Genomic DNA, 12060 nt, shown 5'->3' on the forward strand with positions numbered 1-12060 from the left:
TACCCGGCCCGGCTCCGAAAAACTGGGCACCTCCACATTAAAAGAAGCCTAGCGGCAGCGGGGAGACCAACAACCTGAGGTTTTGAGAGTGTGAGAAGACAAGCTTGCAGAGAACAAAGCCGCACCTGCAGCCAGGTAACAAAGTTGCACGTGCAGCCAAGAAAGGTGCACGTCCAGCCATGGAACAAGCCGAGCTATTGACCAAACGGGAGCAGAGGACTATTGAATGTTCCTGAGTGAAGAATGAGCGAAGAAATCAATATGCACACAAGACTGGATCAATGCCAGCAAGCTAGATTCCACCCAGATGGTTTTAGATTGTCAGCCTCTGTGATACCAAGGACTACTCCTTCTAGCTAGACCTGGTGTCAAACTAAGATAAAAGAGGATAAACCTCTGGTACAAAAGTCCCAGGGATAATTCCAATGACACATTGGTAACTATGGTGTGAGAATGATGGGAAAAAGAGTGTAATTACATTAATAAAATTAATTTAAGAGGGGACTGATAAATCAGGGGTGGTTTAATTCCTCAAAGGTATTGTGCAAAAGCAGAGTATTAAGGTACCTGAAACACACTGGGGCCTGTAAGCAGGTGGGGTTTAAATCCCAGTAAAGAATGGTGGAGAATCTCAAGAGAAGGGGCTTAAAATTACTAGCAAAAAGCCCTTAATTAACGTCTTGAGGTTCTACACCATGGGAGCATAATTTTCAAATTTTGTTGTCAAACTGCCCAAGGCAATAATTCAACATTGATTTTCCGCAGCTATGGTAAAAACTGGTCCCATTTATTGTGTTGTGAATGCCTGCAGTTAATTTCTCCTTCCTGCCCGCCTATTGACTCCATGATACTCCCAACGTGGAGTTTGTCCACCGCACTCCACTACATCCACCCTCAAACTCCACACCTGTAGATACAAAAGCATTTGAAAAGAGAAAACAAATTGAAAACTCAAATGAGAGGAAAGGAGCATAGTGATATTTGAAAACATTCAGCAGGAAAGAGAGAAATACATTTCAGTCACATGAAGATTTTGTTCATTGATGCCATGTGAAGATTTGCCTGCGGAGGTTTGGTGAAGAAATCCGCCAAGTTGTCAGATGTTGCCACCCATTGTAATCCAATGTTGTGTTCCCTTACTGTGTCATTGACAAAAAAGAAATTCCTTTTGAGACTTTTCATGCAAACTTTTGATGTGTTGTTGTCAGATACTAGGACCGCCACACTGTTGTCGCAGTTGATCTTGAGTTTTGGATTAATGTTGAGTGATTTGATGATTGGTATTAGAAAAAGAAGAAAATTGACTGATGATCCAAGCAAGGGTGGGCCGTTACGTTACCCGTAATTGGGAACGTAACTGTAACGTAACTTTTAAAGTTATGTTACCCAGTAGGTACAGATACCTTGATTTTAGTTACGATATCTGCTGCAGAAAAAGGGCTGTTTATTTTCTAGTTACGTTACCCAGAAGCTTTAAACAAAATGGGTTACGTTACAGTTTTGCCCAAATTTGGGTAACTTTGCCATAACTTCCCAAGAGAAATGACTATTTGTGGGTTTTTTTGTTCAATATGAGTACGTATTGGGCTCAAGTTGATGTAAAACAGCCACTGATGCCAGTTTCTGCCCAGGGTGTCAGGTCAAAATAGGTGCACAGTGAGGATTGAACCCGCAACCTGCATGTTGAAAACATACAAGTGGCAAGCACTAACCATTATGCTAAATTCATTATTCAAATGAACCATTTTTTGAGAATATTGAACAAAAAATGTCCACCCCAAAAAAGTTACGTTATCCAAAACCTCCAAAACTCCAAAATAAAAAAAGTTACTTTACGTTACGTTACTCAAAAAAAATGTTACGTTACCCAAATGGCTAATTTGGATAACTAAAAAAAAGTTACGGTATCCAATTAGCCCTCCGTAACGTACTGTAACGTAACTGCCCACCCTTGATCCGAGTGAAATGAATTTTGCAGCGCATGTTGATGTTGCAACCACCTTTAGACGACGTGATCCCCATGCCACCGGGCTGCCAAACAGCGTGATTATGAAACCGGATGTGGAGCGTTGAAATTCCCCACCCCAGTTTGCGTCAACCCATGAGATCAGTTCATCACCTAGCCCCATGAGATCAGTTCATCACCTAGCGGACGTAGTCAGAGCCGTTTTGTTCTGGTTGTGTTGATGTATTGAACCAAGTGAGAAAGAGAGTTCTAGTGTGAGTCATTTGGATTTGAGCTAAATCTCGCCAAGTAATTGACCACAAAGCTTATGTCCGGTTGAGTCCCTAGAGCCAAGTAATTGATAGAGCCAATCAATGATTGATATAAAGTCGCCAATACCGGTTCCCCCCATGATGTTGTAAGGTTCTTGCCCGATAAAGGAGTGTGAATCAGGATCAGATTTTGGTTGACTTCTTCTTTGTACTTTGTGACAAGTTGATCAATGAGTTGATGTTGACTGAGGAGAATGGAATCATCTTCATATTCAAGGCAAATTCCGACCAGTTTGTCGGGTTTAGAATCCCATTTTACCCTCAAGCTTGACTCCATCTTTTCCCTTAACAGCTTGATTTCGGATTGCTGATTTCCAAAAACAATCCCATCATCAACATGAATCCATACAATAATGGTTGAATTCCCCTTCCTATATCTGTATAAACACTCCTCAACTTCATCGCAATCAAAACCCCAACCGTGTAGCAGGCCCTTGAGGTGCTTCCACCAGCAGCGGCTTGCCTGACATGTTCCGTATAGTGCTTTCTTGAGACTTAGGACTTTGCCGGCAAGATGAGGAAATAAGTCTAATGGAGGATCCACGTATATGGTCTTGTTGATGGGGCTATGGACGAATGCCCCAGTGATGTCAAATGAGTTTATGACCCAACAGTTCCTTACGGCCAAGTTGAGTAGAACTTGTAGTGTCAAGAGTGAAGCTGTTGGAGCAAAGGTAGAACGGACATCTTTGCCTAACCTTTGTTTGAAGTCTCTAACTATGAATCGTGCTTTTAGCTTGTTGATGGAGCTGTCAGTATTACACTTGATGTCAAAAACAAATTGTGTGCCAATTGAGTGCTTGTTGTCTTTATCTTCAATTTTGAAAGTGTTGACCTCCTCCAATTGGGACCATTCAGACATGCACGCCTTTCGCCACTCTCCCAAGGCTGGAGAACGGAGTGCCGCTTTGAGGGTAGTCGGAATTTCAGTGTTGGATATTGCTTGAAGGGTATCCACTTGACTGTCTTGGTATTCACAGATTTCTTTTGTGTGTTCATGTCCAAGTTTCAGAACTCTACGGGCAGTAGGATTGTTAGCAAGAGTAGACGGTGGAGGAAAAATTGGTTTTCCTTGGAAATCAAGGAAGGTGGCACACTCTGAGTTAACCACTTTTTGTGTTGTTGGATTCCAAAAAAGCCATCCTCTTTCATCATCTCGATATCCCACCAGGTAACCCGTCCAACCCCGCATATCCAACTTGCGGTGTGGAACTCCTACCGTGCCAGGCGGTAGGCAGTTGTTGGAGGGGAATGGGGAAAAGAAAACTGTGTGCCCTCCAGGGTGATGGTCGGGATGAGCAATGAGGATTGGTTAAGCAATGAGGTTTGGGGGGGGAAAGATTTTACAACGGCGTTGAGCGCGCGTCAACGGTTTGTTGTTTTTGAGGGAAGAAGAAAGCCAGGAACAGGGAAGAGACTCTGGGGATCAACAAGATTCAGTATGGCGCTTTGGAGGGCTTCTGATAATGAGCAATAAACTTCTGATGGATTCCTAATGGGATCAGCTAGGTTCCATTCCCCCCTTCCTCTGAGTTCGTGGGCGAACTCAGACTCCGGGAGGCGCTGCGCACTGCGGACCCATCATCACGCCCCGCACACGTGCACACACAGAAAACAAGGAAAACAAAACCCAACACCAACAACAAAAAGAGGAAGAAAAACAACCCTCCCCACAATCAACCATCCAACACGCGCAAAGAAGAAAAAAAAGACAAGGAAAGGAAAGAAAGAAAGAAGAAGAAGGGGGAAAGAAAGAGATTAGAGGACAAAACTACATAGGAAGAAAAGAGTTCCTGCGCACCGTAGCACTCTTGAGGGTAGAAATATTGATCTTGAGGCCCTGTACCAGATTGACCACCACAGCAGTGCCTTTCTTTCGGAATGTGAACCGCTACCCGTGCTCCAAATGGATAAAATGATTCTGCATCTGGTTGCTGGCCAGACCATAATTCCAGGGGAGTTGACTTGCAATGTTGGTTAGATATCCGGTTGACAAGAAAACAAGTGCAACGGTACGCGTAGGACCAAAGTTTGGAGGGCAATTCAGAGTGTGTAAGAGTCGATCAAGCAATATTGCCAAGTGTGCGGTTGAGTCTCTCAGCCTTGGAGTTTTTTTCAGAGGTGTAGGGTGATGTAAAGATTAATTTGGAAACAATAGAATCTAGATATTGTGATAAAGGTTGAACAGTATACTCTTTGGCATTTTTGCAGCAAATAAACTTGGGGGCCAAGTTGAAATTGAGTACCATTTTCTTAATAAGAGCAATTATAATATGCGGAACTTTGGCGCAAGTCTTCATGGGAAAAACAAATGAATAGTAGTGACGTGGTCACGTATGGTGAGAAGAAAGCGGTTGCCAGATATGTTGGGGTCAAATGGTCCCATAACATTGGTGAATAGCAGATCGAGTTGGTTATCCTGTGGAATGATTTCCAGCAGAGAATGTCGTCTATGTTCACTCTTGGTTTGCTTGCAGGTCTTGCATATAAATGGCTGCCTAGATTTTGAATCAAAGGATGGGACAAAACGGCGGAGAAAATCTTTGATGATGGTGTCCAATACATGCCCAAGACAAAAGTTCCAGTCGTAGGCCGGGGAGATGATTCTTGAGGATGATTGCGTGGAAAATTGGTTGGCAGACGGACCAAAAAAAATAAATGAATTTGCATTTATGATCCAGGAGCGGTTATGATAATGAGCAGTGATTGACGCAAAAGGAGAAGTTAAAATGATATCATGATTAGGAAGAAAGTGCGGCTGAAATCCTGAGTCGATAAGTTGGCCTAGACTAATGAGAGTTCCCTTCATTTCTGGGCTGAACAGCACCTGCAGAATGGTTAGGGTACCATCCCCATTGGCCATCTTCAGGTGACCACTGTGGGTTGCCCTCATGAATCCCATGGAAGAGGCAAGATTCAGTTTGATATTTGGTTGAAGTGGACGGAGATCAGAGAATAAGTGAAAAGATTTGCTCACATGGTGGGTCGCCCCAGAATCCAAAACCGTGCCAACGCCAGCGGCACCATTTGCATCCGCGCCCACCGCTGATTGAACTTCCACATTTTTGTCAATGCCGGTGGGTGGGTCGTTTGGTGGTGCGGCTTGACGGGCAAAACCAGAAGCGGGGCAACCGTGCGATGGAGTGTTGGGCGGGGGCAGCTTTGGCATCACTGCGGAGCATTGGACAAGACGATCTCCAATGACCTTGCACTCCGCAATATGAGCACAGTTTCCCGTTGAAAATAGACGGATTGGTTGGACCTTGATTTCCCTTCTGGATGTTGTTGATGGCAGCTGATATGTCGTCAATGGTAGGGTTACCCGGCCGTCCAACTTGTTGTTGTTGAGGTGTTGACTGATTTGTTGATTGAGGATGACAAGATGGGATTTGACCTTGGTATTGATGCATGGAATTGTGTTGACAATGTCCGTTCCAGTTCGCCTGGTTGTTTGGTTGTGTATTTGTAAACGATCGGAATACAGATACATTTGGCAATTGATTGCTGTTGAAACGGTTGCTCTCATCGTATGCTGAATTGATAATCATCTGGATTTTGCAAGCCGTAGCGTCCTTTTTTTCTCCCAGTTGAAAGGATATGTTTTGGAAGAGCTGAGATCAAGACATGGTCGATGGGGCCGGCGCAACTGCTTGGAGAATGAGACCCTCAACCAAAGGTGGCAATGCTGCCTGAGCGTTTTTGAGATCCGCGGATACATCAAAAAGCTTGTTAAACAAGCCTTGGACTTGTGATGGATTGGTTGAGGGACCAGAAATCTTGAACTTGAGTAACCAATCAATAAGCTCCATCTGCCTGAAGCGGATTGTTCCCTGGAAATTGGACTGCACAGCTTCAAAAGCATTGGTTCCCTTTGTGTATCTGTTGACAAGCGATGAAAGTTTGTCATGGACCGTGATTTGTACGAGATACAGAAGACATGTTTCTTCTTGAGCAAAGAGTTTTGTGAAGTTCTCCCAATTCTTGAAGAAAGCCGCATGTCCAAGTGTCAGTAGAATTACTCAGGAGATATCCCTTTTCCACTTGTTGAAGTTTGACCCGTCCGCCAAAAGTTTTTTGATTTTGGATTTGTAAACGCTGGGTTGTTGTAAAAATTTATTCCTGGGAGAAATGTTGATTGCGGCATTTTGTGACATGGAAGTAGTGTTTAGCTCTGGGGTTGGTAAGACATCCGAGATGGTTGTTGATTGTTCTGACAGAGAGTGTAGCGGCGATGTTTCTGGAGTGGATGGTTCCCGAGGTGTGTTGGTTTTAGGCTGATATGCCGGTGTCGGAATGATAATTGAAAACGGTAGGCCGAAAGGGTTTTGAACTATGCAGTTGTCAGTCAAGATTGGGGCCAATGGTGTTGCGCCTTTGTCGATGTGCCGTGTGATTACTTTTGAAAAAATTAAAGAGATTGATGATACAAAAGGAGATGGGGGATGGTTGTTGTCAAGAGGGTCTGGCTTCTCCTTGACTGGTGACGGAGGTAATGGAGGAAGATTCAGAAGAGCCTTATACGCCTTTGTTTGCTTGTGTTGGTGGAGGTAGTGGTCCTGCTAGTTCTGGTTGTTCTCAACAAGTTTTTACCATAAACCATAAACCAAGCCAAAGTGTGCCAAAGGTTGATGGAAGCAAGCTAGCATTGTGGTAGAGTGAAGACCCTTAATCTATTGTGTTGTGAATGCCTGCAGTTAATTTCTCCTTCCCACCCGCCTATTGACTCCATGATACTCCCAATGTGGAGTTTGTCTACCGCACTCCACTACACAATTGAGGCAAGACTGCCAATCAACATCCCCCGACGGGGCAATGCTAGCCTTCCACACAGGAGACCTCCAAGCTCTGTTGGGCAAGGATTGCCGTTGATGAGCTGGAAAACTCATCAACTTGCAACATTGTTTCAAGATATTGCCGCCTCACCTTCCCAAGAAAGGGAGTCTGTACTTCCCACAACAAGACTACCGCGCAAACACACCTATGGTTCCACACCACCGCCCAACCACGGGCCCATGGTCATGCACACCCCACAGAAATAAAATGTGTGAATACAACTTGACTTATTTGCTTGGGGAAACACCTCACGCACCCCGATTTGCCAGGCAGGCAACAAGCAAGTTGGTAAACCCCTCCTCAAGGATTCCCGACAGAATCTTGTTGTCTTATGTACCTCGCCAACTTGCCATGCAGTTTTATCGGCAATTTGGTACACCTGTCTCCCAGTTGGTACTAAGTCAATGTGTACCCACTTGACATGAATGATTCCTGCTTGGAAAGCAGATATGTGCAGCCAGCCCACCATTTGTACCGGTTATACATACAGATTTTCTGGGGAGTATTCCTGCTAGTTGGTAATGTGTTCCACGAGTCTTCCAAGATTTATGAAGCCTCTTGGTGATCTTGATGAGAGACCTAAAGTGGTGCTTTGCCCACCTACCTGCTGGAAGGCAAAGGGACTGCTGAACCTCCTCGCGGCAGCGGTGGGTAGTTACAATAAGCTACAATAACCGCCGTTATCTGTGTAGCGTAACGCTTGCCATTACGCGTTAGCCTACTAGTAACAACCAGTTGTAACCCTGGGCCTGATTTTTTTGGTGTGTTACTTGTGTTACTAGTAGCTTAACGCGTTAACCACTGGTTAACGAGATAAAGAGGGGCAAATGGCCCCCTCTGGATCATATGTAGTCTAATATCTGCCCCTCCGTGCAGGCAGATATTGTAACGGATGTCAAATGTCAAACATCCTTGGTGTGTGATATTGTAACACACTTCCATTACGGTTAATGGTAACGGTAAAAAGAGAAAAACTATTACAATATTGGTAGGCTACCAATAACCGTACCGTAACTACCCACCATTGCTTGCAGGACAGCTTTCCTGTGTTGAGTTGTCTGTTGTCTGCTACCATAATGCATCACCACAGTATGGAGGGCTGTTGGATCAACCCATGAGCACTACCAACAAACCACCTAGCTGAAAGCCACAAGTGTCTGTAGCCTAGTTGGTAAAGGCAGCACTCTAGCAACAATGCATCTATTACGCTACAGTTAGCGTGTAATACCCTAACTTAGTGGTTTTTTAGTGCCGCTACGCTAAACTAAATTGTAGCGGACGGACTATTACAATTACAGCTAACTCAGATTGGACAAAAAAGTGCAATTTTTGCTACAAATTACAGCTAATTTAGCGTAGCAAGCCGCTAATTAGCTGTAATTCAGTGTTAGCGGTTTTTAGCGGGTTGGTATTACACTAAAAATTACAGCCCCAGATTATTAGCAACAAGCGCTACAATTTAGTTTTAGCAGCACTAATTACATTTAGCGTAATAGATGCATTGTTGACTCTAGTATGTGTCTCAGCATAGGTCATGAGGTTGTGAGTTTGACTCTCACCAGACACATCTTCATTTTACAGTCTCTACATCCTGCTCAAGCAGGTATGATTTTGCGCTTTGCCCTCCTCAGGCTTGCAATGGGAAAGGTGAGGCTTGAGGTGTTCCAACTGGTTGGGAATGGTCTTTCTGCCCTGGGGAGGCTCACCAGGGGGTCAGAACCCCTATCTCCAAGCCAACACCAGGCTGGTTCCTACCAAATTGCCGTGGAGGACTCCTGCCCGGTGAGCGGGTGTAATTTTTTCACCACACAATTTTTAACTTTTGTTATTGTTGTTGACCTCTGTGGAAAATCTGCAGGACTATTCAAGGATGGTCACAGATTTTTGTCACTTTTTGACCAGGCTACAGGGGTTTTATTTGGTGATGATTTCTATCTCACCCCATTTGCTACCTTGGAGTCTCTGGAAGGGTGGTTATCATCATGCAGCCAGCACATAAGCCGTAATTTTTCTAGGGGGGAGGTTCTACAACCAGCACCTTCCAGATTCATTGCCTCACCCAACATCAAAATTTTCTTTGAATTCTATTTAGCTCCTTCTGTTTTGTGCCCATTCTTTAATTTCTTGATTCCAAACCCAAATAAACAAGATATCAACACCCACCCATTCAGGCCATGATGTCCAATTTAACTCCAAAAACCTTGAAAATCCAGTCTTCCGGATGTAAACCAAAGATCTCAACACCCACATTCTAACCTATGCAACAACCACGCTTGGCGTGGCAGCCCATATATCCCTCCCTTGCGCGGTTCACACACTACATAGCTTTGGAATTGGCCTTCTCAACTGGTGGTGGCATTCTGGATGGGTATAGAAGTCAGCTTAATATAACCAGTCAGGTTGACTAGAGTTGAAGTTGGAATCCTTGATCTTTGCTGAGCTCACAAGTGCTTGTTTGTGGGTCTGACCCAAGTCTGACCCGAGTCCAACCCAATGAAATCATTAACCCGGCCCAACCCAACTGTTTTGAGTTGGTCCATTCCAAGAGTCCCACGGATCTTGGCCCATCCATTTGTGTTCGGGCCCTTGTCAGGCCAAGCAAAAATCGAGTGGGCTAGTTTGGGCCGGCCCAATTCTCAACCCTAATCCCTTTGATGACCACTTGGCCCACTTCCAAATTCCTGAACAAATCACTGATGTATGTAGTTGGTTTCATTTCAGGGGGTTCTCAAGCAGCAATTTTCTTGAATATTACTTGGTTCAGTACAGACTTGCCGATGTCCTGTTGCGCTGGTAATTAAATAGATTGATTTTTGTGAAGCTCTTGATGATTATACATAAAATTATATTCAAGTATTCTTCCGATGGGTACTATTTTATTCAAGCTGTGCGTTCAACTTGAAAGGGCAAGAGAACATCCATCAAATGATCACTTGCCTTGTCCCACGATTGCTTCAAGTCCAGAAGGAAAGCCGACCATTGTCCGTCGGGTGGATCATGATTAATTTTGGCCAGGAGGGGAATAAGACACGAATCTAGAACGGTTAAGGCGGATTCCATGTCCTGTGGAAGGCTTTGGATTACAGAGCGGATGGAGTTTTGTTGATCAACTGGGATTACTCGACCTGAGCGGTCAGGAAAGCATGAGAGGCTGGACAGGTAGTAGAGCCGGAGCATCGAATCAGGGGTTTCGTGTAACTGCTTGATCGTCTCCGAGTTGAGTTCTAGGGTTGTATCCAATGTTGATATCCGTTTCTTCAAGAGGTTTTCTGAAGTTTTCCTGGTCAAGATCCTTGCTAGTTTGATCAGCGGTATGCCTGACTTGACTACTTTGCCAATCAATTCTGTTGTGGGGTTTGTCTCGTTATTCTCGTTAGGATCAGCGTCCGGTGTTCCTTGAATTGTGAGGTTGGTCCGCCAAGTGAATGTCTCTAGGGCTTCACCAAGTCTCAGGTATGCTTCGATCCATGCTCGGTGGATATTAACCCAGTCGGAGCTTTGGCCCCAGTTGATCGTTCTAGCGATTACCCCATTGCAATAAAATATAAACATCTGGATATCTGCTCTCAAACCCGATCCCTCCTTCAAAAGCGAATCATCTTCGATATGAGTATTTGCCCTAGCGCACCATAGGACAAATCTCGGAATTAGCTGGAGGAATAGCCGGTGATAGATCAAGCGTTCGACCAGACGCTGGATATTCTCGTGTAGATAGGAGCATCGAAAGACTTTCACTTTCTTTAGGCCCTGATCACGATTCTCGTCTGGTAGAGGTGCTTCTCGAGTGAGGGAGACAATGGCCGATACAGTGCTCTCTAGAGTCTTGTCGAGATTTGATAGGATCTCGATTGTTTGATCGGTGACCGGCTTTGGGTTCTTCTTGGGATCGATTAGGTCGAGCGATTTTAGAAGCAAGGTGAGCTGGTCCTTGATCGAAGGGAGAAGGATCGAATGCAGCTTCTCCCAGGTTTCGAGTTTTCCGCCCATGTCCTTGATGGTCAGACCTGGATCTCTCTCGCCTGGCGAAAGATGGTCGGGCTCGAGGCTGTGCTTGTGGGCCAACTCCTGCAAAAACCCGATAACCGAGACTGAATACATCGTCGGAAGTGACTATCCATCTATCAGTTATGCGTCTGTGGGCTGTTTTTGGATGATGCTTTATTAATGGTTGGTGGACAAACTAAGTTCCTCTGTCCATTGAAATTGTTCGACGGTTTCCGTATCGCCCGGCGTCTCCTCCATCACGTCCATCGTGGTTCGCGCTCTGTTCTCGTCCTGGGCGTGGACAACTTATTGGAACTACCGTAGCGCAGCAAAGGCACTGCAGAAACTAACCCCTCGAGGCTCGGACAACTTTGTCCAACGAGCTGTCGGACACCCTTTGTCCGACGAGTTGTCGGACACACTTTGTCTAACGAGCTGTCGGACACCCTTTGTCCGACGAGTTGTCGGACACCCTTTGTCCAACGAGTTCTGCTATTTGAGGCTGCCGAGCTGGCCGAATAAAGTGTGTCCGGCAACTTAGGGCTGGACCCCGCGGGGTACCCGAGAGCCTCCAGCCCTGCCGTGGTAATACCCGTCGGGAATATCCGAGGAAAAAAACCAAGGGTGATGCTCCTGTGGAAATACCCGCGGATAACGGGTCGGGTACACGGGTACATGCGGGTATTTTCCCCGGCGGGTACCCGCGGATATGCCTGGTAATTATCGGGTATACCCGCGGGTACCCGGCCTCTCTATCCAATTTCTGAAACGTTGGGCCGGCTACGTGGCAGATTAGCCACCGGCCTACAACTCCACAATAGACCACATGGATGCAGAGACGGAATCAGCTGCCCCTCAACCCGCCCAACCCGCCCGCAAGTCATGGGTGTGGACTTATTTTCTGGACAAACCCGAGAACAAAAAGCTCCACTGTACAGTGGTTTTGAAGAAAACTGGACAAGCCTG

The 12060-nt window shown here is 45.4% G+C and overlaps 1 protein-coding gene across 1 annotated transcript; it reads right to left on the reverse strand.

Annotated features, from left to right (window-relative positions):
- Positions 1 to 9990: 9990 nt before the first annotated feature.
- Positions 9991 to 11361, reverse strand: PtA15_3A645 (uncharacterized protein; the record flags this gene model as incomplete). Its single annotated transcript, XM_053167633.1, has 2 exons — positions 9991 to 11198; positions 11292 to 11361. The coding sequence occupies 2 exons, from the start codon at positions 11359 to 11361 to the stop codon at positions 9991 to 9993; spliced, it is 1278 nt and encodes a 425-aa protein (XP_053018831.1).
- Between the last annotated feature and the right edge of the window lie 699 nt (positions 11362 to 12060).

The sequence above is a fragment of the Puccinia triticina genome, chromosome 3A (assembly GCF_026914185.1).
Source record: "Puccinia triticina chromosome 3A, complete sequence".
NCBI lineage: Eukaryota > Fungi > Basidiomycota > Pucciniomycetes > Pucciniales > Pucciniaceae > Puccinia > Puccinia triticina.